The 27,901-nt window shown below is 43.0% G+C and overlaps 1 protein-coding gene across 1 annotated transcript; it reads right to left on the bottom strand.

The window, feature by feature from the left end:
* Positions 1–300: 300 nt before the first annotated feature.
* Positions 301–27,739, bottom strand: LOC117371050 (MICAL-like protein 2). The gene is made up of 17 exons (XM_033966642.2): positions 27,437–27,739; positions 24,243–24,291; positions 21,790–21,931; positions 19,787–19,953; positions 16,687–16,814; positions 14,513–15,714; positions 14,038–14,242; positions 12,941–13,152; positions 11,614–11,686; positions 9,982–10,100; positions 9,665–9,720; positions 8,887–9,010; positions 7,232–7,334; positions 6,679–6,752; positions 6,295–6,409; positions 4,692–4,738; positions 301–1,645 (listed from the first exon to the last, which is right to left on the bottom strand). Exons 1-17 carry the CDS (start codon positions 27,577–27,579, stop codon positions 1,587–1,589), a joined length of 3,018 nt encoding a protein of 1,005 aa, XP_033822533.1. The 5' UTR covers positions 27,580–27,739; the 3' UTR covers positions 301–1,586.
* Between the last annotated feature and the right edge of the window lie 162 nt (positions 27,740–27,901).

Below are 27,901 nucleotides of genomic sequence, written 5' to 3' on the forward strand. Positions count from 1 at the left end.
ACATTTCACTAAGTTTTGGTAGATCTCACGTTCCTGTGCAGACCCAAGGCTCGTGCAGGTGGAGCCCCCTGCTGGTCAGATGTGGTCAGAGGAATGTATGAGGAGAAAAAGGCGTATACGAGTCTATGTGTCTTATACTTGTCCTGATACAGCTCAAGATCATTATGAAGCTTTTTTTGACAACCGTATGGAGAAACTTTTCTACTTTTGTACTGGGATTCACAAAACCACTCTTAGTCTAGATTAATTGTGAAAACTTTAATAATTTACAAATATTATTAAAAGTCAGTCACATCACACACATCACTGACACATTCAAATCATGTTCCTCCACCCTCAGATCCAATATGGACCATGGGAAGCACACTCAGTTTAAAATACTGCATACAACAAAGATAAACACATCTGAAAAGTTACATAGTGCTGCTTTAACAACATAAGCATAGTGGTCTATATATAATCTCCAAGCAGCAGTGAGTTAAAGTGTGCAGTGCTGAGACTCTGCTGCCGTGTGATCATGAAGTATGGTTCATATAGACATCAGTGTTTCTCAAACGGAGGAGTAAGTACTGTATACTTTGGGTATTTTAGAGTTTATATGCATGTTTTGTCCTCATTTAAAACTACTATAATCACATGAATATTTAGACTTGGTTTAGTCCTGGTTTAGCGGACAAAATGTAAACATGTGGCACTCATGTCCCTGGTCTAATCCTTGGGTCGAGTCCCCCGGTCCAAGTCCCCCGGTTTAAGTCCTCCGGTTTAAGTCCCCCGGTCTAAGTCCCTGGTCTAAGTCTCTGGTTTAAGTCTCTGGTTTAAGTCCCAGGTCTGAGTCCCAGGTCTGAGTCCCAGGTCTGAGTCCCTGGTCTGAGTCTCTGGTCTGAGTCTCTGGTCTGAGTCTCTGGTCTGTGTCCCTGGTCTAAGTCTCAGGTCTAAGTCCCTGGTCTAAGTCCCTGGTCTGAGTCCCTGGTCTGAGTCCCTGGTCTGAGTCCCAGGTCTAAGTCTCAGGTCTAAGTCTCAGGTCTAAGTCCCAGGTTTAAATCTATGCTCTAAGTCCCAGGTCTAAGTCTCTGTTCTAAGTCCCAGGTCTGAGTCCCTGGTCTAAGTCCCAGGTCTAAGTCCCAGGTCTGAGTCTCAGGTCTAAGTCCCTGGTTTAAGTCACTGGTCCAGTCCAGTAGTGCTGATAACAGATAAAATATATTGCACTTTTACTTGGTCACATTTGATGTTCTAATCTCACCTCTGGGGATGTTAAGTTCATTTATTATTTCATAAAAATAAAATGCATTTATTTAAAAATAATCTAATCCTCGCTATGGCTAAGGGTATAGTCCATGGGTAATGGTGATGTCAAGCCTTGATCACACACAGGAGTACCCGAGGAAGCACTCATAGGAGTTCAAAGGTCCTCATGTGGCCTTTCAGCTGACACATGGAAGCATTCATAGGAGCACCCAAAGGAGCACCCGGCCATAGCAGCACCCGTAAGAGCATAAACGGTAGCACCCGTAGGAGATCAGAGGTTCTCACATGTCCTGTGGGCAGTCCTTTCACACAGGAGCACCCATAAGAGCACCCGTAGGAGATCATTTGTCCTTGCCGAACAGTCGGCCTAGAAACGACTTCTTCTTGTCCTTCTTCAGGTCTGCACAGACAACCACAAAACAGGATTAGCACATGTGAAGTGTTTGAGTCGTGTCCCTCACATTAGAGTGTGATTATTTAAACTGTCCAACACCAGAGCATTTATCATTTCACAGTATTAATAATGTCACACAAACACGCTGGAAGGTTGAGGGTTAGAACTTGTTAAGTCCTGGTTCAAAAGACCTTATTTCACATTAGTCCAGTCCTCGTCCGTCCCGATTTAGTCCTAGTTTAGTAGTAGTTTAGTCCTGGTTTAGTTCCAGTTCAGCCCTAGCATGATTGTGGTCAGGTCATTGTTGTTCAATTGTTGTTGTTTCGTCCCGGTTTCGTCCCGGTTTCGTCCCGGTTTCGTCCCGGTTTTGTCCCGGTTTCATCACCGTTTTGTCACCGTTTCATCCCAATTCTGTCCTAAATTGGGTCATGGTTTAGTATAGTTCATCCTAGACCTAGTTCATCCCACCCTAGTTAAATCCTGGTTAAATCCTGGTTAAATCCTGGTTTAGGTCCTGGTTTAGTCCCGGTCGACTTTGATTCCAAATGTTCCAAATGTTGATATTCTAGCCGCAGTGCAGACCAGTACTTCCAGTTTAAAAGGATTATGTTTTATTAAGAGGTCGTTCATCTTATTCTAGTGTCACGTTAACATTTTAAATCATCATGGTAACCGGACTAACTTTGCAAACATTTGAATTTCCGCCTCCACAAACAGCACAAACCCAGCACGGTTTGGGCGGGCTGGGTCACGGGTCAGCCCTCTCTGATCGCGCTCCCCATTAGCTAAAAGCACCGCGCTGTTGTTGTGTCCACTCTCAGTCAAGTGTCTCCAAAACACTGGACACTGCAGAGATGAGCAGGATATCTACACAGACACGCTCAAATGGAGAGACAGAAATGCCAACCAGCTATTCAGGTGTGAGAGCCACTACACTCAAACAGGACGAGTGTAATGTGGGATTCAAATGAGCCGTCTTATTTACTCAACAAATGGGTTCATTTGATCTAAATTATTTAAAATTCATGTTCATTCCAAAGGTTTATTATACATTTTAAGTACAGTAGATAAGATTTTAAAAAACAGCCATATGGACTCTAAACCAGTCCATGAAGAGTTTAAAGAGGGTTTAGTCCTGGTTTAGTCCTGGTTTAGTTCTAGTTCAGCCCTAGTATGATGGTGGTCTGGTCATTGTTGTTCAGTTGTTGTTCAGTTGTTGTTCAGTTGTATAGTCCTGGTTTATTTCTAGTTTTAGTCCCTTTAGTTTTTTTTTAGTCCCTGTTTTAGTCCCTGTTTTAGTCCCGGTTTTAGTCCTGGTTTTAGTCCTGGTTTAGTTCCAGTTCATCCCTAGTATGATGGTGGTCTGGTCATTGTTGTTCAGTTGTTGTTGTTCTGTCTGTTGTTGTTTAGTCCTGGTTCAGTCCTGGTTCATTCAGTCCTGGTTCAGTCTTGGTTCAGTCCTGGTTCATTCAGTCCTGGTTCAGTCCCGGTTCAGTCCCGGTTCAGTCCCGGTTCAGTCCCGGTTCAGTCCCGGTTCAGTCCTGGTTCAGTCACACACAGCGTTCAGCTCCAGTCAAATGAAACAGTTACGGGGTAGATTTATCTGACCGCAAGTATCATAGCAACCAAACACCTTCAACAGCCTCGCTCCTGATTGGCTAAGGTCCCTTCCCGCCCACTATTAGACCTGATGCTAACGCTGGCGGGCACGACCTCAGGGAAAGAAGCCGCCTGATTTGTCTGTTATTAATGTTCATATCTTGATTTAGGGACACAATAGCAAAATAAGTAAACCAGGATCACATAGAGCGGGTTAATACGAACATTTTAAGACCAAAATGACAAAGCTCACTGCAGTTCCAGCATTGTGGATTGAGACTTTCAAAGGTGTGATTGTTGTTCTGTTTTTTTCATTGGTTTTTAATATTTTAGTGCAGTGTCTCCCTCTTGTGCCCACCCCTGGTCAGTCATCTTCTACTAAAACCCTTACTGTTTAAAGGGCCCATATTACGGCATTTTCTGATCTATGTTATAAATGTTTCCTCTTCACAAACAGACTTGGAGTTGTGTTTTGTTTCATTCCCACATGTTTAACACACAAACCCTGCATATTTAGGCTGAGTTCTTCTCTCAAGCTGAAAACACTTCCACCTTGTGATGTCATGTGGTAATAGAGGAAGTGCTCCACTGTGTTTTTAAACTCCACACACCTTCACTAGAATCGTTTGAATAATTTCATCTACTGAACAAAAGGGAAAAGGAGCAGTGTGAATGAAACAAAACACAACTCCAGGTATGTTTTTGATGCAATAACAATATTCTTAAAGCTCACAAGAGTCAATTTTGTGTAATATAGGACCTTATATAAGTGTGTGTGTGTGTGTGTGTAGAGTGTGTGTAGTGTGTGAATAGTGTGTGTAGAGTGTGTGTAGAGTGTGAATAGTGTGTGTAGTGTGTGTAGAGTGTGAATAGTGTGTGTAGAGTGTGTAGAGTGTGAATAGTGTGTGTAGAGTGTGAATAGTGTGTGTAGTGTGTGTAGAGTGTGTGTAGTGTGTGTAGTGTGTGTAGTGTGTGTAGAGTGTGTGTAGTGTGTGTAGTGTGTGTAGTGTGTGTAGAGTGTGTGTAGTGTGTGTAGTGTGTGTAGAGTGTGTAGAGTGTGTGTAGTGTGTGTAGTGTGTGTAGTGTGTGTAGAGTGTGTGTAGTGTGTGTAGAGTGTGTGTAGTGTGTGTAGAGTGTGTGTAGTGTGTGTAGAGTGTGTGTAGTGTGTGTAGAGTGTGTGTAGTGTGTGTAGTGTGTGTAGTGTGTGTAGAGTGTGTGTAGTGTGTGTAGAGTGTGTGTAGTGTGTGTAGTGTGTGTAGAGTGTGTGTAGTGTGTGTAGAGTGTGTGTAGTGTGTGTAGTGTGTGTAGAGTGTGTGTAGTGTGTGTAGTGTGTGTAGAGTGTGTGTAGTGTGTGTAGAGTGTGTGTAGTGTGTGTAGAGTGTGTGTAGTGTGTGTAGTGTGTGTAGAGTGTGTGTAGTGTGTGTAGTGTGTGTAGTGTGTGTAGGAGACTCACTGAAGCTCTGCATGAGTTGGTTGAGCTGCTCATCCTCCTCTTTCTCTCTGAAAATACAACTCACATGAACAAACACAGAACATGGGGTTTTTAAGTGACTGAAACAATCTATTTTATTCTTGTCTACTGTCTTCTCTCTCTCTCTCATGTCCCCCCCTCTGTCTCCTGTCCTCTTTTTATGTTTCCTGTCCTCTCTCTGTCTCCTGTCCTCTCTCTCTGTCTCCTGTCCTCTCTCTCTGTCTCCTGTACTCTCTCTCTGTCTTCTGTACTCTCTCTCTGTCTTCTGTACTCTCTCTCTGTCTTCTGTACTCTCTCTCTGTCTCCTGTGTTTCCTGTCCTCTCTCTCTGTCTCTTGTTCTCTCTGTCTCTTGTCCTCTCTCTGTCTCTTGTCCTCTCTCTGTCTCTTGTCCTCTCTCTGTCTCTTGTCCTCTCTCTGTCTCTTGTCCTCTCTCTGTCTCTTGTCCTCTCTCTGTCTCTTGTCCTCTCTCTGTCTCTTGTCCTCTCTCTGTTTCCTGTCCTCTCTGTTTCCTGTCCTCTCTCTCTGTCTCCTGTCCTCTCTCTCTCTCTCTGTCTCCTGTCCTCTCTCTCTGTCTGTCTCCTGTCCTCTCTCTCTGTCTGTCTCCTGTCCTCTCTCTCTCTGTCTCCTGTCCTCTCTCTCTCTCTCTGTCTCCTGTCCTCTCTCTCTCTCTGTCTCCTGTCCTCTCTCTCTCTCTGTCTCCTGTCCTCTCTCTCTGTCTCCTGTCCTCTCTCTCTGTCTCCTGTCCTCTCCCTCTCTCTCTGTCTCCTGTCCTCTCTCTCTCTGTCTCCTGTCCTCTCTCTCTCTGTCTCCTGTCCTCTCTCTCTGTCTCCTGTCCTCTCTCTCTCTCTGTCTCCTGTCCTCTCTCTCTCTGTCTCCTGTCCTCTCTCTCTCTGTCCCTGTCCTCTCTCTCTCTGTCTCCTGTCCTCTCTCTCTCCTGTCCTCTCTCTCTCTCTGTCTCCTGTCCTCTCTCTCTGTCTCCTGTCCTCTCTCTCTCTCTCTCTGTCTCCTGGCCTCTCTCTCTCTCTGTCTCCTGTCCTCTCTCTCTCTCTCTCTCTCTGTCTCCTGTCCTCTCTCTCTCTCTCTGTCTCCTGTCCTCTCTCTCTCTCTGTCTCCTGTCCTCTCTCTCTCTCTGTCTCCTGTCCTCTCTCTCTCTCTCTGTCTCCTGTCCTCTCTCTCTGTCTCCTGTCCTCTCTCTCTCTCTCTGTCTCCTGTCCTCTCTCTCTCTGTCTCCTGTCCTCTCTCTCTCTGTCTCCTGTCCTCTCTCTCTCTGTCTCCTGTCCTCTCTCTCTGTCTCCTGTCCTCTCTCTCTGTCTCCTGTCCTCTCTCTCTCTGTCTCCTGTCCTCTCTCTCTCTGTCTCCTGTCCTCTCTCTCTCTGTCTCCTGTCCTCTCTCTCTGTCTCCTGTCCTCTCTCTCTCTCTGTCTCCTGTCCTCTCTCTCTCTCTGTCTCCTGTCCTCTCTCTCTCTCTGTCTCCTGTCCTCTCTCTCTCTCTGTCTCCTGTCCTCTCTCTCTCTGTCTCCTGTCCTCTCTCTCTCTGTCTCCTGGCCTCTTTGTCCCTGTCCCCTGACTGCAGTGGAGCTCTGACCTGAGGCGGTCCTCGTCCAGTCCCTCCACGATCTCGTTTCTGTTGTTGACGATCTCCACCAGCTTCTTCATGAGCTCCTCCTCTCTGCGCCGCTCCCATGTCGTCTTCAAGTGGTCTGTGAAAGAAAGTACACCAGATCAAGCCACACCCACACCTGCTCAAGCCACGCCCACACCTGTTCAAGCCACACCCACACCTGCTCTGACAAATTAATTTTTTTTTTTTTTTTTTTTTTGCAGAGCCTAAAATCACAACAGCAGTCGCCTCACAGGGCTTCACAAAAGTTACAAAATCAAACTGTACACCGGTCCACTCCTCTGCTCAAACCCTGGCCCCTGGAGCACAGGCCCCGCCCCTTCCCGCTGCCCTGGTGACAAATCTGACCTGGTTTGTTGTAGAGTATACGCAGCTCCTGTTCCACTGTGGGCTGCTCCTCCTCCAGCTCCTGAGTCCTCCCTCTGGACACAAACAAGCAGATTAACACTGCAGATTAATCATTTTTTTCAGGTCTCTTAGACTAACTCTCAGAAGACATACTGAACTTGTGTCTGCTATATAGTCATAATATATGAGACCCATGGATCATTAGGTTATAATATGGACATTTTAAGTCACAATATTCATCTAAAATGAATTTATAAAAAAAACACGTCCACTGACTTCCATGTTAGACACAACAAAGCGCCGCATGCTGTCGGCCTCCTCCTATGGACAGCTGCACATCATAATAGCGAGTTTTTGCTTTTTTTTCCTTTTGTATTAAAATGAGTATGACTGCTGCCCAATCCTATGTATAACATAGGATTAATAAAATAAAATAAATAAAGTTTCTGGTCATCTTTAAAGAAAATAGATATAAATCTACTTTACAATAGTAAATCTGACTGAATGAGCCAGACTTCAGTTCCCTGTACACAGAGGGATGTGTGGTACTCACATGTAAACTAGTTCAGACTCGCGGCGCATGGCCACCTGTTTGTTCCTGATCAGAGTGAACCAGTCCACCATCAACTCGTTCATCACAGACTCGTCCTCTCCATCTGCAGCACATCAAGAAACGATCTTTGACCACTCGTTTAGTCAGACGACCCATCTCCAGATCAACATAATGTAGAACATGTTGACATGTAGAGAGAGTTAGCAGCTGATATGTTGTGTTATTATGGGTGGGTTCAGTATGGACCGTACTGGTGACAGTCTTTGCTGGTCCTGGTTCTATGAACTTACTCTCCTCTAGTTGTGTACTCTCTCCTCTGGTTGTGTGTACTCTCTCCTCTGGTTGTGTGTACTCTCTCCTCTGGTTGTGTGTACTCTCTCCTCTGGTTGTGTGTACTCTCTCCTCTGGTTGTGTGTACTCTCTCCTCTGCTTGTGTGTACTCTCTCCTCTGGTTGTGTATACTCTCTCCTCTGGTTGTGTGTACTCTCTCCTCTGGTTGTGTGTACTCTCTCCTCTTGTTGTGTGTACTCTCTCCTCTTGTTGTGTACTCTGTCCTCTGTCCTCTGGTCGTGTAGTCTGTCCTCTGGTCGTGTAGTCTGTCCTCTGGTCGTGTACTCTGTCCTCTGGTCGTGTACTCTGTCCTCTGGTCGTGTACTCTGTCCTCTGGTCGTGTACTCTGTCCTCTGGTCGTGTACTCTGTCCTCTGGTCGTGTACTCTGTCCTCTGGTCGTGTACTCTCTCCTCTGGTCGTGTACTCTCTCCTCTGGTCGTGTACTCTCTCCTCTGGTCGTGTACTCTCTCCTCTGGTCGTGTGTACTCTCTCCTCTGGTCGTGTGTACTCTCTCCTCTGGTCGTGTGTACTCTCCTCTAGTCGTGTGTACTCTCTCCTCTGGTCGTGTGTACTCTCCTCTAGTCGTGTGTACTCTCTCCTCTGGTTGTGTGTACTCTCTCCTCTGGTTGTGTGTACTCTCTCCTCTGGTCGTGTACTCTCTCCTCTGGTCGTGTACTCTCTCCTCTGGTCGTGTACTCTCTCCTCTGGTCGTGTACTCTCTCCTCTGGTCGTGTACTCTCTCCTCTGGTCGTGTACTCTCTCCTCTGGTCGTGTACTCTCTCCTCTGGTTGTGTGTACTCTCTCCTCTGGTTGTGTGTACTCTCTCCTCTGGTTGTGTGTACTCTCTCCTCTGGTTGTGTACTCTCTCCTCTGGTTGTGTACTCTCTCCTCTGGTTGTGTACTCTCTCCTCTGGTTGTGTGTACTCTCCTCTGGTTGTGTACTCTCTCCTCTGGTTGTGTACTCTCTCCTCTGGTTGTGTACTCTCTCCTCTAGTTGTGTGTGCTCTCCTCTGGTTGTGTGTGCTCTCCTCTGGTTGTGTGTGCTCTCCTCTGGTTGTGTACTCTCTCTTCTGGTTGTGTGTACTCTCTCCTCTGGTTGTGTGTACTCTCTCCTCTGGTTGTGTGTACTCTCTCCTCTGGTTGTGTGTACTCTCTCCTCTGGTTGCGTACTCTCTCCTCTGCTTGTGTATACTCTCCTCTGCTTGTGTACTCTCTCCTCTGCTTGTGTATACTCTCCTCTGGTTGTGTGTACTCTCTCCTCTGGTTGTGTACTCTCTCCTCTGGTTGTGTACTCTCTCCTTGTGGCCGTATACTGTGTACTCACTCTCCTCACTGGTCCTCAGTTTTAGCTCCAGGTCCACTCCGGTCCTCTCCAGTTCATTCAGACTGTCCTCGATCTGCTGCAGCTCTCTCAGGATCTCCTCTTGAGGGATGTAGCCTGCTTTGGTCTGCACAGAACATAAAAACATATATATTTAAGTATACCAGCACAAGGACGCACACTCACTGTCACTGGCTTTATATTTGTCCATTGGAAAACCGTACAAACCTGAATATTCACATAGCTAATTTCAACAGATCTACAGTGAAAATAACTGACTGAATAGGCTTGTATTTACCGGCTGTACAGGCTGACCACGACAAACGCTGGGCTTTCAAAAGTACGTTTCAAAAAACACAAACTGACTTTCTGAACCTGGCTCCTTCAAACAATAAATCATTGCCCTGGGAGTACACAGCACAAACACGACAACAGATGTGTGCGTCCTCTGATTCAAAGGTTGGCCGTTTCAAAAGCCGGCCCAGCTCCCACAGATGAAAACTGTCATTGTGTCCTTGGACGAGACACTTAACCCACCTCGCCCCCAGTGTGTGAATGTGCGTGTGAATGTGCGTGTGAATGCGTGTGAATGTGTGAGCGGTTCCTTGATGTAAAGTGCTGTGAGTGATGGTAAAGCGCTATATAAAAATGCAACTATTTACCATTTTATGTATTTTGAATCGAATACGCACCCTACGCTCACATACAAAAACATGCTGGATTGTATTTTCTGAAAGGAGGAGGAGGGCGGAGGGCAGGGGACAGAGGACAGAGGACATACCTTGGATTTGTTGGCGATCTCTGATGCTCTGAAGGGTTTGGGAGGAGCGTTGAAGCCTGCGCACAAAAGGATAGAAAGGAAATATACAAAGACATGACATAAATGTAAATGCTGACATGCCATTTTACTGTTATTAAAGATGTCTACAGTACTATCACATAAAAAGAAACGGTTAAACATGAGCTCAAATTTGACTTTTATTAGCTCATGTTCCAAAATGCGGATGCCAGTCAGATGCGTCATGTTTTTAAATACGTGAGAGTGTGACATTACGTGTGTTCTGCCCAAACCAAACTGTCCTCTGGTCCCTGCAGTACCTTTGTGAGCCGGGGGTATGACAGAGCTGCTGGGGCCGAGTCTGGTCAGATCTGTGGACTGGGACAGGCCTGATCCGTTGGTCCAGGGTTTGGGTGTGGGCTGGGAGGACGAGGCCGCGCTGGGGAAACACACAGGAGGAAAAAATATGCATAAAAGAAGTAAAAAAAAGTGGGTAAAAGAAGCATGCACACTGAAAGGGACAGAGACGGAGCAGCTTTAAAGACAAGTTTGTACAAAACATCAGTGTTAATCTAAATTTTAACGGTAAAGCGTGTAACTTTCTGATGGTGGTGGCACGATACCAAGTTAAAACCGTACTTTTAAACATTCTCGATGGAGACAGATTTGGCACACACGTTCAAGTTTCTCAGCACGGCTATAGTCAACATAAAGCTAATAGATTCAGTTCACTACTTAGACAAAGCACAAATCAAGTCAGGGGACGATATATGGACTTTAAAAACATAAAAGAGCTCTTTCTGATTTCAGCTCTTATGTAGAAAGTTCAAACTTCCCATGGTTAAAAAATATCATGCTAATATAAGGCTAATTTTGGACAATGTAAACTTTAATAAATGGTTCGGTAATATTTCATCAATGTAATATTTGTTTTGACTGGTTCTTCGGGGTCATGTGGGGACAGGGTCTGTGCACTGACATATGTCTCTGTCCACACCGCGGGGCCCCTGCGAGCCTCGGGGCAGTAGGGACATTTGGACGAGCAGCGGGGACAAGCCTCCTGGGGGACGGGATTCAGACGGCTCCAGAGATAATTAAAGGAGACACGTTATGCTGGGTGATTTTGGAGTTTGTTTTGGAATTTGATTTTTATAGTTTTAAAAAGGTGAAGTGTCAGCGCCCTCTGTTGGTCACAGCGGGGAGTGAATCATGGTAGAAAAGACAGTGAATGTAACATAAAAAAGAGATAATTTACTAATGATTAAAAGGAACTGTATGTAGGATTTTGGATTTAAAATAACCCTGACCAAACTGTGTCCCCAGATGAGAGGATAAAAGCTATATTTGATTTGAACATAACAATTCAAATGCTGATTTATTCTTATTCATAAATACACATGCACATGCACATAATGTCCCAGTTATTCATGTTATAATTTGGTGTTTTGGTTCGAGACAATTATCCAATCAAAGAGCAGAATGAGCCTCACATGACCCCCTCATTTGAGTTGCCAGTTTCAATGCTGAAATCCAGTTTAAACCTAAAACGCCTCTTTGATCTGAATGGTCACTACCTAAACCCCAGGACCCGCAGGCATCATTAATTAGTGCTAGTGGAGCTTCTGCAGGTCAGTGAGTGAATTCTGGAGGTTTTGAGCTTTTACATGAGGCTTGTCCATACACTGAGAATGACAAACACTTCCATGTATCCTCTATCTGCAGGTTAAGGCTCTGGACACAGGTTCTGTTGTGATTGCAGTTCATTTTTAAAACTGTATAAGTGCAGGACACGTACAGTTCCTTTAATTTACATACCTTTTATTAAGTACTTGATACCACAGTTAAACTTGAGGGTTATGGTTAGGTACAATCCCACCAAAAACACATGCACACTTTAAGTCCCTTTGATGCTCAGAAAAGAAGAGACGAGGAGGACAGGACAAAGGACTAACCTGGGCTCTTTGGTCTCTTTGGACACAGGTTTCAGTCGGGTTCTCCAGTCAGACGGGACCTCAGTCTGTTGACCTATGGAGCAGGGAGAAGACTTTATAATTTATACTAGTCCTGTTAATCACATTGTACTGGAGATGTCTACAGCCAGTCCTCTGTCAGTGAAAGCATGTGGTTTGAAGCAGACTGAAGACTTGAGGAACATTATCTTGTTCATGCTCAGAAATTAATATTAAAGGCCATTTTTATCAATTTTTAATAAGACAAAATCTAATTGAATCAATAATAATTACACTTGTACATTACAGGCTTGTCAAAGCCTCTCAAAGTGCTACACTAAAGGCATTACTCATTCACTCCACACTCAATGATGGTGTAAGCTACTACTGTAGCCACAGCTGCTCTGGGGCAGACTGACGGAAGCAAGGCTGCCAATCTGCACCATCCGACATCCACCAATCATTTACGCACACACCACTTTCATACTAAGCAATGTGGGTGAAGTGTCTTGCCTAAGGACACAATGACAGAACTTAGTCTGAGCGGGAATTGCTCCTCCGACCTCCGGGTTGCTCTAACCACTGTTACCCAATTAAATAATAGTGACAAAAAACAAAAACAAGTCAACCTATTTTAAAACTATATGTATTGAAATTGTGCTGTTATACTTAAGTGTTCGAACTTAAAGTGGAACTACTAAATCACTAAATCAACTTTTGGCTACTAAGCTGTGTATATGGTGTTTTAATGACCTTATCTACTGTTTTTAGTCATCAAGTTTGTGCTGCCTCCAGTGGCCACTGCAATTTCAAGTACTATGTGACATCACAAAGGACTGCTCTGATTACAGCCAGGTGTTTCTTATTACAAGCACCTGGTGGCAGGGGCTTGAAGTGTGGATACCATTCCTTACACCTCCAGACCCCACCCCTCTTCCCCTTTAGTCCTCCAGGTACTGTTCAGTTTAGTAGCTCTATCTGAAATGTGGCTGTGGGGAGAGTTTAGACGTATAAGGAACAGAGTGACTGGTCTAACTCCGCTCAAACTCCGCCCCTGCAGACAGGTGTTTTCTGTGTAATCATAAATACCTAGCTGCAATCAGGGCAGTCCTGCTGATGTCACATAGTACTTGGAATGGCAGTGACCCTTAGAGGCAGGACATGCTCAGTTTTTGACCAGAAAGCTGTAAATTTACCTAGTTTCCACTAAAATTGCCAAATAAAGCACTGGGAACAGTAGCTAATGCCATATACACCATATACACAGGTTAGTGGCAAAAAGTTAGTGTTAGTGTTTAGTTCCACTTTAAAAACATATGTATTCGAGTACCTGAAGGATGTGGGGAGGTGCTCCTTGGTGTAGGGGCCCCTCTGGAGTCTGTAGGAGTGCTCCTGTCAGTGCTCCTGTCAGTGCTCATGTCAGTGCTTTTGGGGTCCAGGGACGTGCTGGTGTTCAGGTCCGCCAGCAGAAAAGGGTTGGCCCGCAGTCGGACCCTCCCCCTCTTCCCCTCCTCTTCCTTCTTAGGGGCCTCTGAGCTTTGTCTGTGGAAAGACACAGCCTTGGTATGAAATGTGCAGCTGAGGAATATCTTCAGTAAAAAGACAGAATAAGATTGTTCAGTTGAATCTTCTTCTTCAGCCGTAGTTTAGCAGTTTTAAGATGCACTGCGTAACGTTTCTGATGGGAGTTTAGAGAGATGTTATTGCTTTCCCGAGAATGTTCCACAGTATGATTTTAAACTTATCTAACTCCCATTTACTCAGTTACAGTAGTTTTTATTGTTAAAACTACCTTGAAAAACATGAACATTTTTACAGCCTTAAAAAAACATGAAAAACTGAAGTATTTCATTTTGTAAGATTTGCAGTAGTCCAAAGTTATTCTACACTTTCCTAACACATTCTTAGCACTTTAATTATTCACCTCGATGAGTTTTAACGCACTTTTCACAAGACCTGTCATGATAATTACTTTCAACTTATCATTCAATATATGAAAGCTGGAACAACATTTTTGGGGCTTAAAGACATACTGTGCTTGTGTCTGCTCTATAGTTCTAATCTGTTACATTTGTGGATCATTATGTTATAATTTGCACATTTTAAATCACAATATTCATCTACTATTTGAAAATGACTACACGATGCTGTCAAATCCTACGTGTAACACCGATTAAGAAGATAAAACTCGAGAACAAAGAGGGTTGATCTGCAATATGACTTCTTCAAAATAAATGATTAAAGATTGCTCAAACATGCACGAATCTCTCCAGATACAACTTCAGGTGAGCAAATGGTGAAAGGAAACAACTATCACATGGTCAAAAGCTCTGAAAAGTCCATTTTGCAGAATAGGTCTGCTTTAATGCCATTCTGTGGAACATACAAAGCTAGACACACCCCTAAAACTAATCTGGAGGAACTCACTTGGTTTTGTTGGAGGTCAAGGCTGGTCTGTTGTTCTTGTCCTCCATCACTTTCTTGGAGATGATGGCTGCAGCTAATGCCTTGGCTTCATTCTGCTCCTTCTGCTCCTTCTTCTTGTCCCCAACCTCGATCACCATCGTGACCGAGTGATTGGCTGTTTGCTCCTCCCTCTGCCCACTGAATATCTCCGCACGCTGGGTCTTACCTAGAGTTGCCAAAAGTATTGAAAATCAGATACTAATCGATACTTAAATGGCCTGATCTATGTTATAACGTTGTTTCCTCATCACAAACAGACCTGGAGTTGTGTTTTGTTTCATTCTCACATGTTTAACACACAAACCCTGCAGATTTAGGCTGACGCTGAAGCTCACAAGAATCAATTTCACGTAATAAAGGACCTTTAAAATCAAGTCTGTTCCTTAATACTAAAATCAACCTTGAAACGTTAGTATCGTGACAAAACCAGTCCTACCTCCTTTCTCCTCCCCGTTGTGGTCTCCATCACCGGATTCGAAGAACTTGAGCTTGGACTGGAGATTTTTGGACGCGATGGAGGTCCTTGCCGCAGGGACAGGAGTTGTTGATGTTGTAGATTCCGATTTTGTATCCGATTTGGAGGTGCTGGCTGGAGTAGACAGAGCCAGACGGGATGAGATGACGCTAGTGGTACTAGAGGAGCTTGCAGGTGCTGGAGAAGATGACCTACTGGAGATGTTTGATCTAGACGCTTCTGAGGTCCTTGGAGGAGATATATATGGATTGCTAAATTTGGAGGTGGAATGGGCAGAGTTTGAAGGCTGTTGAGAAGATGACTTACTGGAGATGTTGGTTGTAGAAGTTGTGGAGGTCTTTGGAGGAGATATATATGGATTGCTAAATTTGGAGGTGGAGGGGGCAGAGTTTGCAGGCTGTTGAGAAGATGACTTACTGGAGATGTTGGTTTTAGAAGTTGTGGAGGTCTTTGGAGGAGATATGGATGGATTGCTAAATTTGGAGGTGGAGGGGGCAGAGTTTGCAGGCTGTTGAGAAGATGACTTACTGGAGATGTTGGTGGTAGAAGTTGTGGAGGTCTTTGGAGGAGATATGGATGGAGTGCTAAACTTGGAGGAGAAGGGGGTAGGAACAGAGTTAGCAGGCTGCTGAGAAGATGACTTACTGAAGATGTTGGTTGTAGAAGGTGTGGTGGTGGAGGTCTTTGGAGGAGATATGGATGGAGTGTTAAATTTGGAGGAGAATGAGGGGGCAGGAGCAGAGTTAGAAGGCTGTTGAGAAGATAATCTACTGGAAATGTTGGTTGTAGAAGGTGTGGAGGTCTTTGGAGGAGATATGGATGGAGTGGTAAATTTGGAGGAGAAGGGGGTAGGAACAGAGTTAGCATTCTGTTCAGAAGATGATCTACTGGAGATGTTGGTTGTAGAAGGTGTGGAAGTCTTTGGAGGAGATATGGATATAGATGGAGTGCTAAATTTCGAGGAGGAGGACGGGGCAGGAGCAGAGTTAGCAGGCTGCAGATGTGATGTGCCAGAAGAGACACTAGAGGGAGTGCTGACTTTGTGGGAAAGCCAGCTGGGACCAGGTCTAGATCCAGTTTTCACAGGGTCTGGATCAGGGGCCAGTCTGGACACAGATGAGTTTTTAGGCAGGTTTGCGCTGAAGGCACTTCCTGTTAAAGTTCTGAGGGGGGAAAAAAGAGGGAAAAAACATTATAATCCACAAATTACTTTTTTCTACTTTTTTTTATAAATTGATTTGGACATAAAAAGGCTTAAAAATTGTAGAGTTACAATTTCAGAATAATTTCATGAATTCCAGCTCTAAAAATGTCTACAGGAAGTGTGAGGTTAACCAAGCACACAAAGTTATTTATTTATTTATTTTTTTTATTTAATACAATTTATTTTTTATCCCTGTGTTGAGTCTGTCTTGGTATAACATAAATGTAATAAGCTATTTATTTTGAGAAATCTGTTTACACTAGTCTTTCTAATATATTTACATATTTAAAGGGCTTTATATCGTAGTTGAGTCATTATGCAGCCCATACTTAAGTCTAAACTGTTCCCTTTAGTTGAAATCGGATCAAATATAAGTTTATAAAACAATATGCTAAAAGGCACTTTTATAGTTTCTTAACAATACAGCTCCTTAACAATCTCTCTTTATCAGTTAAGAGGAAACGATGCATTTGATATTAAGATCTTATCCATTCCCTTCTTATTATAAACTATGTAAGTGCCACGTACGATTGCCCTGGTGTGTTGGTGCTTCTTCAAAGTCTATTTTGTTGCCTTAATTTAATGTATGCCCTTTTTTATTATTCTATCATAGTTTATATTGTTATTCTTTGTTTAGTGCTGCACCATATTGCCAAATCAAGTTCTTGTTTGTGAGCCGCCTTCACTGACACGGGCAAGAACTGATTCCGATTCAAACCTGGAATGTAAGATTACTTCATCGGTTGTGTTGACACTTGCACATTCACCATATTAAAATTGGGACTAACCTGAGACTAAACCCTGAACTAAACCTGGACTACAGCAGGACTAGCTCAATACTTGAACAGGACCAACCCAAGTCTGCATGAGGACTAAACTGGTCTCAAACCAGGGCCAAACCAGGACAGGACAGGTGTGAGCGCTCCCTTACTTGGCACAGTTGCGGTGGTAGAGCTTCCCATCCACCAGGTGGCGCTGCACCAGATGGACATGCTTGTTGCAGGACACACACTTGTTGCTGAGGGTACCGGTCTGAGGGGTGCGCTCTGCTGGGATGTCCTGTAAAGAGACACAGAGAAGTGGTCACCGTCAGACTAAAGCTTCCTCCTCATACGCAACAAACAAAACACACAGTATGGAGTCATGTGACCAGAAGTGGAAAGTACTCAGATACATTTACTGAGTTACATTTTGAAGGAATTGTACTTTTCTAGCAGCATACACCTCTTGAGTGATTTCTTTTATTGATGTAACAGTACTCTTACTTGAGTAAAAGTTGTCTACAAGTGACAAAAGCTTTATGTTGACAGTATGAAATTATTTGAACATTTGTGTTTCTTTAGACATGATTTTAGTTTGTCTCATTTTTGTGTCCATTTGAAAATACAGGATTTTGTTGCATTATTTAATATTTTATCCTTCAAATTACATCAACTTCAAATTATAAATCAGATGTTATGTCCCTACAGTTATTCGTATTTGAGTAGTAGTTTTCTCCAATACTTTTTTACTCTTGATTGGACCACTACTTTGTACTTCTACTTGAGATTATATTATTTTACTCTTACTTGAGTAAAATGTTTGACTACTGTACCCACCTCTGACGTGACCAAGTGTAGCAACACGTTTGTGCAACCTTTTCTTCTGCTTTTAGTTTGGAGAGTCCAGGTTGTGCCAGAGTCAGAGGTCAAAGTCTGCTCTTATCATCTATAATAATCCTCTACAGTTATTAAAGGGGCATTATGTACACTACCAGTCATATGTTTGAACACACCCTTTATGTTTACAACTTTCTACATTTTATATACATACTGAAGACATCAAATATACAACGTAAGATTTATGGAATTATGTAGCAAAGAAAAACTCAACTCAATATTTTTTTATATTCTATATTCAAATCCTCAAAGTATGAAACCTTTGCTTTTTTAACAGTGTTGCAAACCCTTGGCCTTCTCTCAGTGAACTTCACGATGAGTCACATGGTTTTCACTTCACATCTGTGCCACGTCCGGGTCAAGAAATGACATAAATCCAAAGCAATGATCAAAGCAAAGGCTGGCTATTTTTTTTAGTACATAAAATCTTGAGACTTATTTTGAGTTTGTTTTTTGTTTGCTACATCCATATGGGTCATTCATAGTTTTGTTCTGTTTCAGTGAGAATCTACAGTGTAAATAATCATAGAACAGTCTTCCTGAAGATGTGAGACAGGCTTCGACTTTGACAATGTTTAAATCCAGGCTCAAAATGGTTCTGTTTAGCTGTGCATATGACTGAAAGGTTTTTATTCTGCACTCTTCTCTTTTAATGTTAATTTTATGATGATTATTTGTGATTATTTATGTTTTGATTTGTGTGATTTTAATGTCTTTCTTATTCTGTAAAGCACTTTGTATAGCACAATTCATACACAAGGTAATTCAAATAAACTTGCCTTGCCTTGCCATGGAAATAAAGAAGAAGCATGAATGAAAACGTTTGTCCAAGCTTTTGAGTGGATATTAATAAGTGGAGAATCGAAAATGTCAGCGCTCCATTTACTAGCAGCAGAGGGAATTACCGTGGGGGAAAACATTAATGTCATCAAGGACTGTGTAATCCCTTATTCATCCAAGAGTGGTTCAATGTAGACAAGGTTTCATCTGTGGGGATCTGGACTCTGTTTTTTCAATCAACATGTTTCGGCTCCATCCAGAAGCCAGTGTTTCAGTTTTATGCAGATAAAACTTGGAACATTCTTCCTGAAGATGTGAGACAGGCTTCGACTTTGACAATATTTAAATCCAGGCTCAAAACGGTTCTGTTTAGCTGTGCAGACGACTGAAAGGTTTTTATTCTGCACTCTTCTCTTTTAATGGTAATTTTATGATGACAAAAGAAACATGGACTGACGGACTTTTATTAGACATAGTAAAGTGACAGGAAAGTATTTGAGAAGTGACTGGAAAGTTTTGTAAAGTAATGGGAACGTTCTTAAACTGAGTGTTTAAAGAGTGCGAGAGAGAGTTTTTAAAGGGTGCAAACGATTATGATTATTTATGTTTTGTGTGATTTTAATGTCTTTCTTATTCTGTAAAGCACTTTGAATTACCTTGTGTACAAATTCTACTATACAAATAAACTTGCCTTGCCTTGCCATTTTCAATTTGTTGGAATGGACTGGAGGTACTAGAATTTATCCTACTTTGAGTAACTAACTCCAGCCACAAAGTTTTACAGTGACAGTGTCCGGTCCTTGTTTACTGGCTAACATCATTATGGGTCTTCAAAGTGAGTGAGTGATTTGTGCTTAACAGTTTACAGTCCGCCGTCCATCTTCATCTTAAAACCACAAATCACTCAATCAGCGAGGTGCACATTTTAAACAGAGAAAAATTGGTTTGTAAGGGGAGTAAAGGAATGTGTTAAAGTAAACTACTTACAACAATGCAACAGGTGAGACTGCAAACACACAATAGGGACATAATGACCCATAATGACGTTAGCTACTGAACTATGGGCAGGGCTGTTTCACTGTAAAACTCCTTCCTTTGGGATTGGATTTATTTACTGACAGTAAGATAAATCGTACTGTTTAAGCCAGTATTATCCAATTGAAAATGGCTTCTGGTGTCCAGATGACCTCCGCTGAAACATCATCTACAGTCATCAGTCAAGTTAATGTAAGCAATGTGCAATGTGAAACGCTCTGAACAAGTCTGGGAATGATTTGTTAATTAAAAAAAACTCCACAGAGCATTTACCTGTGATGCAACAAATCCTTTAGACCAAATGTTTTGTTGATGACTCAGGGGCAAAACTGCAATTTTGAAACCAGCATGAATGAAGCAAAATACAACTCTAGGCATGTTTTTGATGAGGGAACATTGTTAAAAGCTAAAAAAATAAAGTTTGCACAATCCACATTTCAATGACTCAGACATTTGCCAGTACATCTGCAAAGATTTCCTGGAGTTAATAAAATTAATAAAATGAAACTACAAACATGCATGAGAGGCTGTTATTGATGGCCCTCATTTTGGTCTCACCTGTTTCTCTTGTCTGTGGGTGTCCCGGGGAGCAGAGGGGGGGAGGTTCTCCTTGGCCGGTCCAGACATGGGGAACACTTTGGCAGACACCGGTGCGTTCTTCTTCCCCGCAGGCTGCTGCTCTGTGGATCCCTCTGCTGGACGCTTCACACCTGCCATACCTCCAACTGCACACACACGCACACGCACACAAGACACACACAAACACAAGACACACACAAACACAAGACACACACAAACACAAGACACACACAAACACAAGACACACACAAACACAAGACACACACAAACACAAGACACACACAGTTCTTTGTTGGTAAGTGCATCAGAGGAATATTGAGTTTTTTTTAAAGAAAAAGTTAGCAACAGGTTCTGGTAAGAGGTTGCATGTCATGATTCAGACAGAGAGCAGGGGCCTATGGGAGTCACAGAAATGATAAAACCTGCACCAGTGCTCTGACCTGATGGAGCAAGTGCCAATGGAACAGCCACCATGTTGGGACAGGACACTTCTCCCATAAGAATAAATGTAAATAGAGCTCCACCAAAAGTCAAGTTTCACTCACTTTTCCAGAGGATTTTAGATTTTGTATTGATTTTTCATGTTATGAAATAAGATTTTAATAGCAACAAGTTTCTTCTTATTAAATACATAGAGTAGCTGTAGTGCGCAGTAGTATACTTCTCTTAACAGCTGGTTGCCGCAAAACAGATTTAATCGAATAATTTATGAATGACAAGGACTGAAGTCAATGGTAACAACTGTTTTCTGTTATTTATGTTTGATTTTGTTATTTTAAATACCTTCATTACCAATATACATGTTTCTTACCTGGGTTACATTTACATTCATTAGCCGCTTGCTTGGCTAAACCAACACTTTTGAAGCAGTAAACTAAGTGTGGTGAACTTTACTTGTGAAAGGATTCATCTTGCATCCTGCTTTTTTGTTTGTAATAATAAAATGACCAAATAAAGACACTCTGGCTCTGGTTTGGCATCTGTCTGACACAGCAGAATCTCGGGACCACATCCGTTGTTGTTGCTCAAGTCACATTTGAGAAGGCTTCATATAATTTCTAAGTATGGGAATGTTACGTGATGTGATCTAACAAAGGATAGAGCGATATACACACGGGTAATACTAACTGCCAGTCACCGCTATCATCACCTTAGCCCAGTCCAGCTTCTTATCTCACCCTCCTCTGTACATTTTCTGACACACTTTAAACCGTGTCAGTGTTAAACAGCTGTAATCCTTTTTAAACGCAAGATGTGACAAAAGAGGAAACTGTAAACCGTTTTCAATCAGCTGAGGTGCGTTGGACACAGAAGTGACGTCACACTTAACCTCTCTACAGAACGCACAGGATGAGTCACTGTTTTTGAAAGAACTTAGCAAACGGACAAAAACACACACTTACAAAGATGTGACAGTATTTCTTGATAGTTGATTTCATAAGTTTGGTTACTCAATAATGCCATTTTTGAGCTAAGACAACAACAGAACTGACAAGAAAGATTTTTTTTTTGCCTTGAATATTCCCCACTATGGCATTAAATTGATCGATCTAGCATAATTTAATGACTTGTGTTTTTATTACTCAAAAATACCTCCACATATCTGACCTGCAACTTGACCAGGTCGTGTCACATGCTTGTCGCCATGGACATAGAAGAGTTTAATGCCATACTGTGGAGCTTTCCAGGCAAAGCTGTAGCATAAGACAAGCAAAAGCCCTGCCTTCTACTAGAAAAGGCACATTTTCAGAGTAATGCATAATTAGCACTGTTGTCATGGCAATTAAACAAAATACTTTACCCTCTGAATGGTGAAAAGTGTTCTGTAAATAGAGGCTATGAATAGGCCGCTCAGAATGTTATGAATGTGCGGTTGCCATGACAACAGAGAGACACACGCTCTCCATGAACTGCCCCCTCATCCCCTCGTCCAGCCCTCAGCCCCTCTGACCACCCCGGCCCGCTCCAAATGGGGTACTCACTGGGGGATCGGCCGTGGAAGTAGTTGTAGTACTGGGACACGTATGTGAGGATACTGAGGCGGTCGGGTACTCGCAGGGCCACCATGTCCTCTGCGTCCAGGAGAGCGGGGATACCCAGCTCCTGCTCGGCAACACTGAAGGCCTGAGAGAGACGGGGGACAACAGAGTGAGACAGGGGCCTGAAGGAGAGACAGGGGACAACAGAGTGAGACAGGGGCCTGAGGGAGAGACAGGGGACAACAGAGTGAGACAGGGGCCTGAGGGAGAGATAGGGGACAACAGAGTGAGGCAGGGGCCTGAAAGAGAGATAGGGGACAACAGAGTGAGACAGGGGCCTGAAAGAGAGATAGGGGACAACAGAGTGAGGCAGGGGCCTGAAAGAGAGATAGGGGACAACAGAGTGAGACAGGGGCCTGAGGGAGAGACAGGGGACAACAGAGAGTGAGACAAGGGCCTGTGGGTGACAGGGGACAACAGAGTGAGACACCAGGAGAGTGAGACTAAGGCCTGAGGGAGAGACGGGAGACAACAAAGAGTAGGACATGAGCCTGAGAGAGAGAGAAGGACAACAAAGATTGAGACAAGGGCCTGTGGGTGACAGGGGACAACAGAGTGAGATAGTAGCCAAAGGGAGAGATGGGGGACAACAGAGAGTCAGATAGGGGCCTGAGAGCGGCATGAGACAACAGAGAGTGAGACAGGAGGCAGTAGAGGAGACACAGAAAGGGAACAATAAGAGAGTGAGACAGGAGCCTGAGGGACAGAGAGAGGGGACAACAGAGAGTGAAACAGGAGCCTGAGGGAGAGACAGGAGACAACAGAGAGTGAGACAGGGGCCTGACAGACAGCCTGGGGGGACAGAGAGGACAACAGAGAGTGAGACATGAGTCTAAGGGAAAGATAGGGGAGAACAGAAGAGAGTGAGACACCAGGAGAGTGAGAAGGGGCCTGAGTCACAGACAGGGGACATCATTCTTTAAAACAGAAAGATATTACAAAATGGATTCAATTGTGTTATGTAACTTACTTATCCGTCGTGTAACTACAGAGCACATTTGTTTGAATAAAATTTCAAACATTTTAAGGTGTTCAGCCAGTAAATAAATTGTCACATAAATAGCCACATTTATATAGCACTTTTCTACTTTCAATGCACTTAAAGCACTTTCCATCAAGGAACCACTCACCCATTTACATCAGTGTACACAGACCCTGGAGGCGAGGGGGGACAAGTGTCTTCCCAAGGACACAATGACAATGACAAGACAAGACTTTTGGGAGTCAATTTTTTCACAGAGAGCTCTTCATGTGAGCCGCACAAACCAATAAGTTTAATATGAGTGACTGAGTATACAGATAACATGTCTGTGTGATCCCTCAGTCGTCCAGGTAAGATCTATAGTAAAAGAAAAATGCAATTCTGTCGACTGGACAAAGGTTTTAGAGTGAAGACGTTTCGCTGCTCATTCAAGTCTCTTCTTCAGTTCTGGTCAGATTATTGGTGGACACTGCCTTATATTTATCTGAAGGGAGGAGATAACTACACTGAAACTAACACACCTGCTGTTTACAGTTTATATTTGAAAGCCAAGTCTATTCAACTACACTAAGTCTGAACTGTGCCTGAGTCATATTTTGCTTAATCGTTCAGGCCCCTGATGGGTGCTCTCACACTTAGCATACTGGTTAGCACTATTGTTTTTCTTGTTTATATTAAGGTCTAAGGATGGAGTCATGAATGTGAGATAAATTATGTCTCAGGCCCCCGTTCCTGTTCAAAGATGGATTGTCTTTCCTAACAAAAATGGCCTCTTTAACTCCCCTCTACAACCATTTCTTTTCATTGGCTAAGATCTGTACCTCACTACCTTCAAAGGAAAGGTTTGTGGCTTTGAGATGTACAGCAGATTGGCGTCCCGAGCTGCTCTAGCGATGGTGTTGATACATTCTCTCATGAAGCAGCTGTTTTGTTTCTCCGACATAACGCTCACTGCAGTCTTTACTACACTGAATGTACTACACCACACTGCTTTGTTTGTGTCTGAGGGATTTGCTCTTTGGTTAAACCAGTTTCTGTCTTAAAGTGTTTGTAGGTTTGATATACAGGTAACAGCCAATATCTGACCATTATGTACTATTATGTAATCTGACCAAGTAACCCAACAATCCTGAGTCCAGTCTAATTTCTAATCTTACTGCGACATTATGTGCTTACAACATGTCTGCTCCTCATCAGATTCTATTATAAATAACATTATAAAAAGGTGGCATGGCAGTGGGACGGAGGAGCAGGCTCAGACATGCCACAGCTGCTCCCCTCAGCACTGCGGAATGTTACTTTCACTTTTACAAAGCTCCAAAGTCCAATGAGGACTCAAACACTAGTGCAATCCTAGAGTCAGAGTGATCCCAGTCATTATGACACAGTTCACAAGACATGGAACACGTCTCACCAGTTTGTTGTTGTCATAGACGTTTTCTTTCTTCAGGGAGTCAAAATTTCTGCAACACACAGAACAAGAATGACAGTGGTTTATTTCCTTTAAAAGCTGCTGTAGGGCAATAGTCGTTTAGGGTAATCAAAAGTATGAGACATCACATACTAATCAATACTAAAACTAATATCAAAACTAGACACTTATTTGAGCAGGTATTGATACTAAAAAAATCCCATTCACAGGATAGAAATGAACCTTTCCTGAATAGCTTTAAAATGATTTTGAGCTGTGTCAGATCAAGTATAAGACATAGATTAGTATACACCCATGGACCACTATGGAAACTACCTGGACGACTGAGGGATTACACAGATACAAGGCCACATGGGAATATAAAGAAAGTACGATATAATGTTGAAACTCACATAATCATCGTGATATCAGAACCATTCCGGAGTTAGAATATTTGTAGTTTTGGTGTCGTGTTGTGGGCCTGTTGCTCATGATTTACCATTAGAAACTGCGCCTCTTATTCATGGCACAATTCTACTATGCAAATGTGAGTTTAGTATCAGAGCAAAAGTACAGCACTGTTTCTGCTCTGTACACACACAGGCCTATATGTGCTCACTGTTATAAGCCTATGTGTCCTCAGCTTTTTCTTCAGTCGTTTAATAGAGTAAGTAGATTCAATTTCCCAATGTACACCGTGCTCATGGTAGATACATGTCTATAGGCACATAAGCCTCATCCAGAGCCAAGTCCAAAGATGCGAAACAGCTGATGTGCTGGCAGGAAATGACCAAGCACGGGAGGAGATTAGTGATCTACGACCCCCAAGAAGTGTTGGATATGTGATGGAACAAAACAGCAGCTGAAACACTCGCCTCTTTTATGGGTTATGAGGGAAAGGGACAGGGTGTCACAGGTAAAGTTTGTCTTTTTATTACACCAAGGCTGCATTCAAAACAACACCATTTTAACTTTGTGAATTAGAAATTAATCCGATGATGGAGTCGACCAAAATTTGTAAACCAAAACTTTTTCAGATTATAGGGTTTATATGGGACAACAGCAGAAAGAACGCTATTTCGATACTAAGGAATAGACTGGATACTCAAAACCAATTCTGATACTATGATGGTAATTAAAAACACTCTTTATCTAGACAATAGAATATGATTTTCAATATTAAATGAAAGTACTGTCTTTTATATTCCGATTTGGCCTTATATCTGTGTAATCCCTCAGTCGTCCAGGTAAATTCCATGTGGAACTGAAACTGAACTGATAAAATAATACAGGAATCACATTTCTGAGCATGTTTGTACAGGTCATTAAGCAGGAGTGGGCGGTCTTCGTTGTATAATTAACCGATTGTTCCATATTTGACCTCTTGAAGAATGGGGAAGTTCCTGTAAAACTTATGTTATTCCAATTTTTCCTGTAAGAATCATTAGCAGAGGTGGACACGGAGACAAGCTCAGGATTTGTACAGTTTAAAATATTGAAATTCAATAAATTGGTCAAATATATCATAATTTTTTTTTTGTGTTAATATTGTGTAATCACTTAAATTAGACCTAAAAACTGACTTTTCAGAGCTCTGAAGTTGTATTTGGAGTGATTTATTCTCCTGTATTCAAGACGTCACTGCTCTGAGCTACTCTGTTTTCTGTTTTCCTTTCACTGGTACTCGCCCACTGTGGCATACATATTTCCTTCTCCAGTTTTACTTTCTTAATCGGTCATACTCATAGGATTCGGCAGCGTCGTGTAGTCATTTAGGTACAAATGAAAACAAATCTGCTTCTCGCTAGTGTGATGTGCAGCTGGGAGGGGCTGACAGCATGCGGCACTTTGTTGTGATGATGAGTAAAAAAGGAGGTGAAGATAAATATTCTTTCAGTGAAGATATTTTCACTTAAAGGAGCACTAGGTCACTTTTCTAATGGGGATCAGCACACATGCTTATCTCTGTGCTATGGTATGGTAACTGTATCGTTTTGTGCGGATTGTTTCACTGTAATATGACATTCAACCTTCTATCTTGCATGTTTTCAATTACAGGTATTGCTAAAAAAAACCTTGAAAAACATGCACTCTTCAGGGAGCAGGGTTGCCACTCCATAGATCTGACCTGTAACTTCACGTGGTGGCTTCATCGTCATGTCTCAGATAGCTCAGTTTAATCAGTATACCAATATATAACGTTTCCATGGAGATTAGCTTGTGGCGGACCTTCCTTTAAATTCAAGTTTGCTTTTCCAACTCCTAGAGCGTCTGGTGTTGCCATGGTAACAAAATGGACACATATAAATACATTTACAATATTATCATTATATTTTATTATTTGATGTAAATCTCTTTAAGGGGATATTACGCAAAATAGATTTTTTTGTAGCTTTCTACCATGTTATAACATTGTAAGCTCATCAAAAACATGCCTGAAGAGTTTTTAGATGTCATCCCCGCACGTTTCAGTATTTTATCGATCTCTCCCGGTCCCTATTTGAACTCTCCTTAAGTTTAGCTGTAAGATTCTGCCCAATGCTCCACCCACAAGCCTAAGTCACCTCTGCTCCCACGCGGCAATTCTCCATAAATATACAAAAGCATGACACACAAAAAAAAAAGAACTTGATAAACCTGACCCCATTTTCTGATCTATGTTCACAAACAGACCTGAAGTTGTGTTTTGTTTCATTCACACATGTTTAACACACAAACCCTGCATATTTAGGTTCTTCTCCATACACTTTCATTAGAATCATTTGGATAATTTCAGCCCTGCCATTTGCCAATCTCTGCTGAATTAAAAGGTAAATGTAGCCTCAACTTGAAAACTACTGCTTCATGACATCACAAGGTGGAACAGAGCATTTAGAGCTTTGGATATGTACACAGACTAATAAACCAGGATTACTCAAACATGTGTGAATGAAACAAAAGGTAACATGAGGTAACAACATTCTAACATGTCTTAAAGCTCATAAAAGTCCATTTTGGGTAATATAGGATCTTTAAGAAACAAAACTGAGTTGCCTGCTTCTTCCAGCCCTGGTATAGCCACACTGCTCCTCACTAAAACAAAAACTAAACTTCTTGTAGTCCATGGGTTGTTGCTCCGAACATCGCGCTACAACCACGGGGAGCCCAGTGCGTAACCCCCGCAGTCCGGTCCCTCTCCCCGGCCCCTTGGTACTCACATGAGGTCGGGTCGGTGCCGGTGGATGAGCGCGCAGAAGGCCATCCCGTCCCTGAAGCTTGTGGTCATGTTGGTGATGCTCACGTCCCGGTATCCCTCGCACTGGACCCGGCACCACTGCTGCAGCGCCTTCACAGCCGCCATCCTGGAGCCGCTGTCCGGACACGGCGCAGCGAGGACGCGCGGTGCCTCCGGAGGTTAGAGCGCAGGGTTCCCGGAGGAGGTGAGGGGGGCTACAGCCGGGTCAGGAGCAGACGCAGAGGGGGCGTGTGGGACAGGGAAACACAGAGCGACGCGAGAAGTGTCAAATGCCGCGTTTGGGCCGAGTTTGGCGCAGGTAGGGAGTGGTGACGCGGCAGGGGCGGGGCCTGGACTTTACGCACAGGGACAGTTAAAAAAGTTTAACATCTTGGCGTCTTCATATGTTTTTAAATGACGCAGCTACACGCGAATTAAACGTGATTAA

Source organism: Periophthalmus magnuspinnatus, chromosome 1 (assembly GCF_009829125.3).
Source record: "Periophthalmus magnuspinnatus isolate fPerMag1 chromosome 1, fPerMag1.2.pri, whole genome shotgun sequence".
Lineage (NCBI taxonomy): Eukaryota > Metazoa > Chordata > Actinopteri > Gobiiformes > Gobiidae > Periophthalmus > Periophthalmus magnuspinnatus.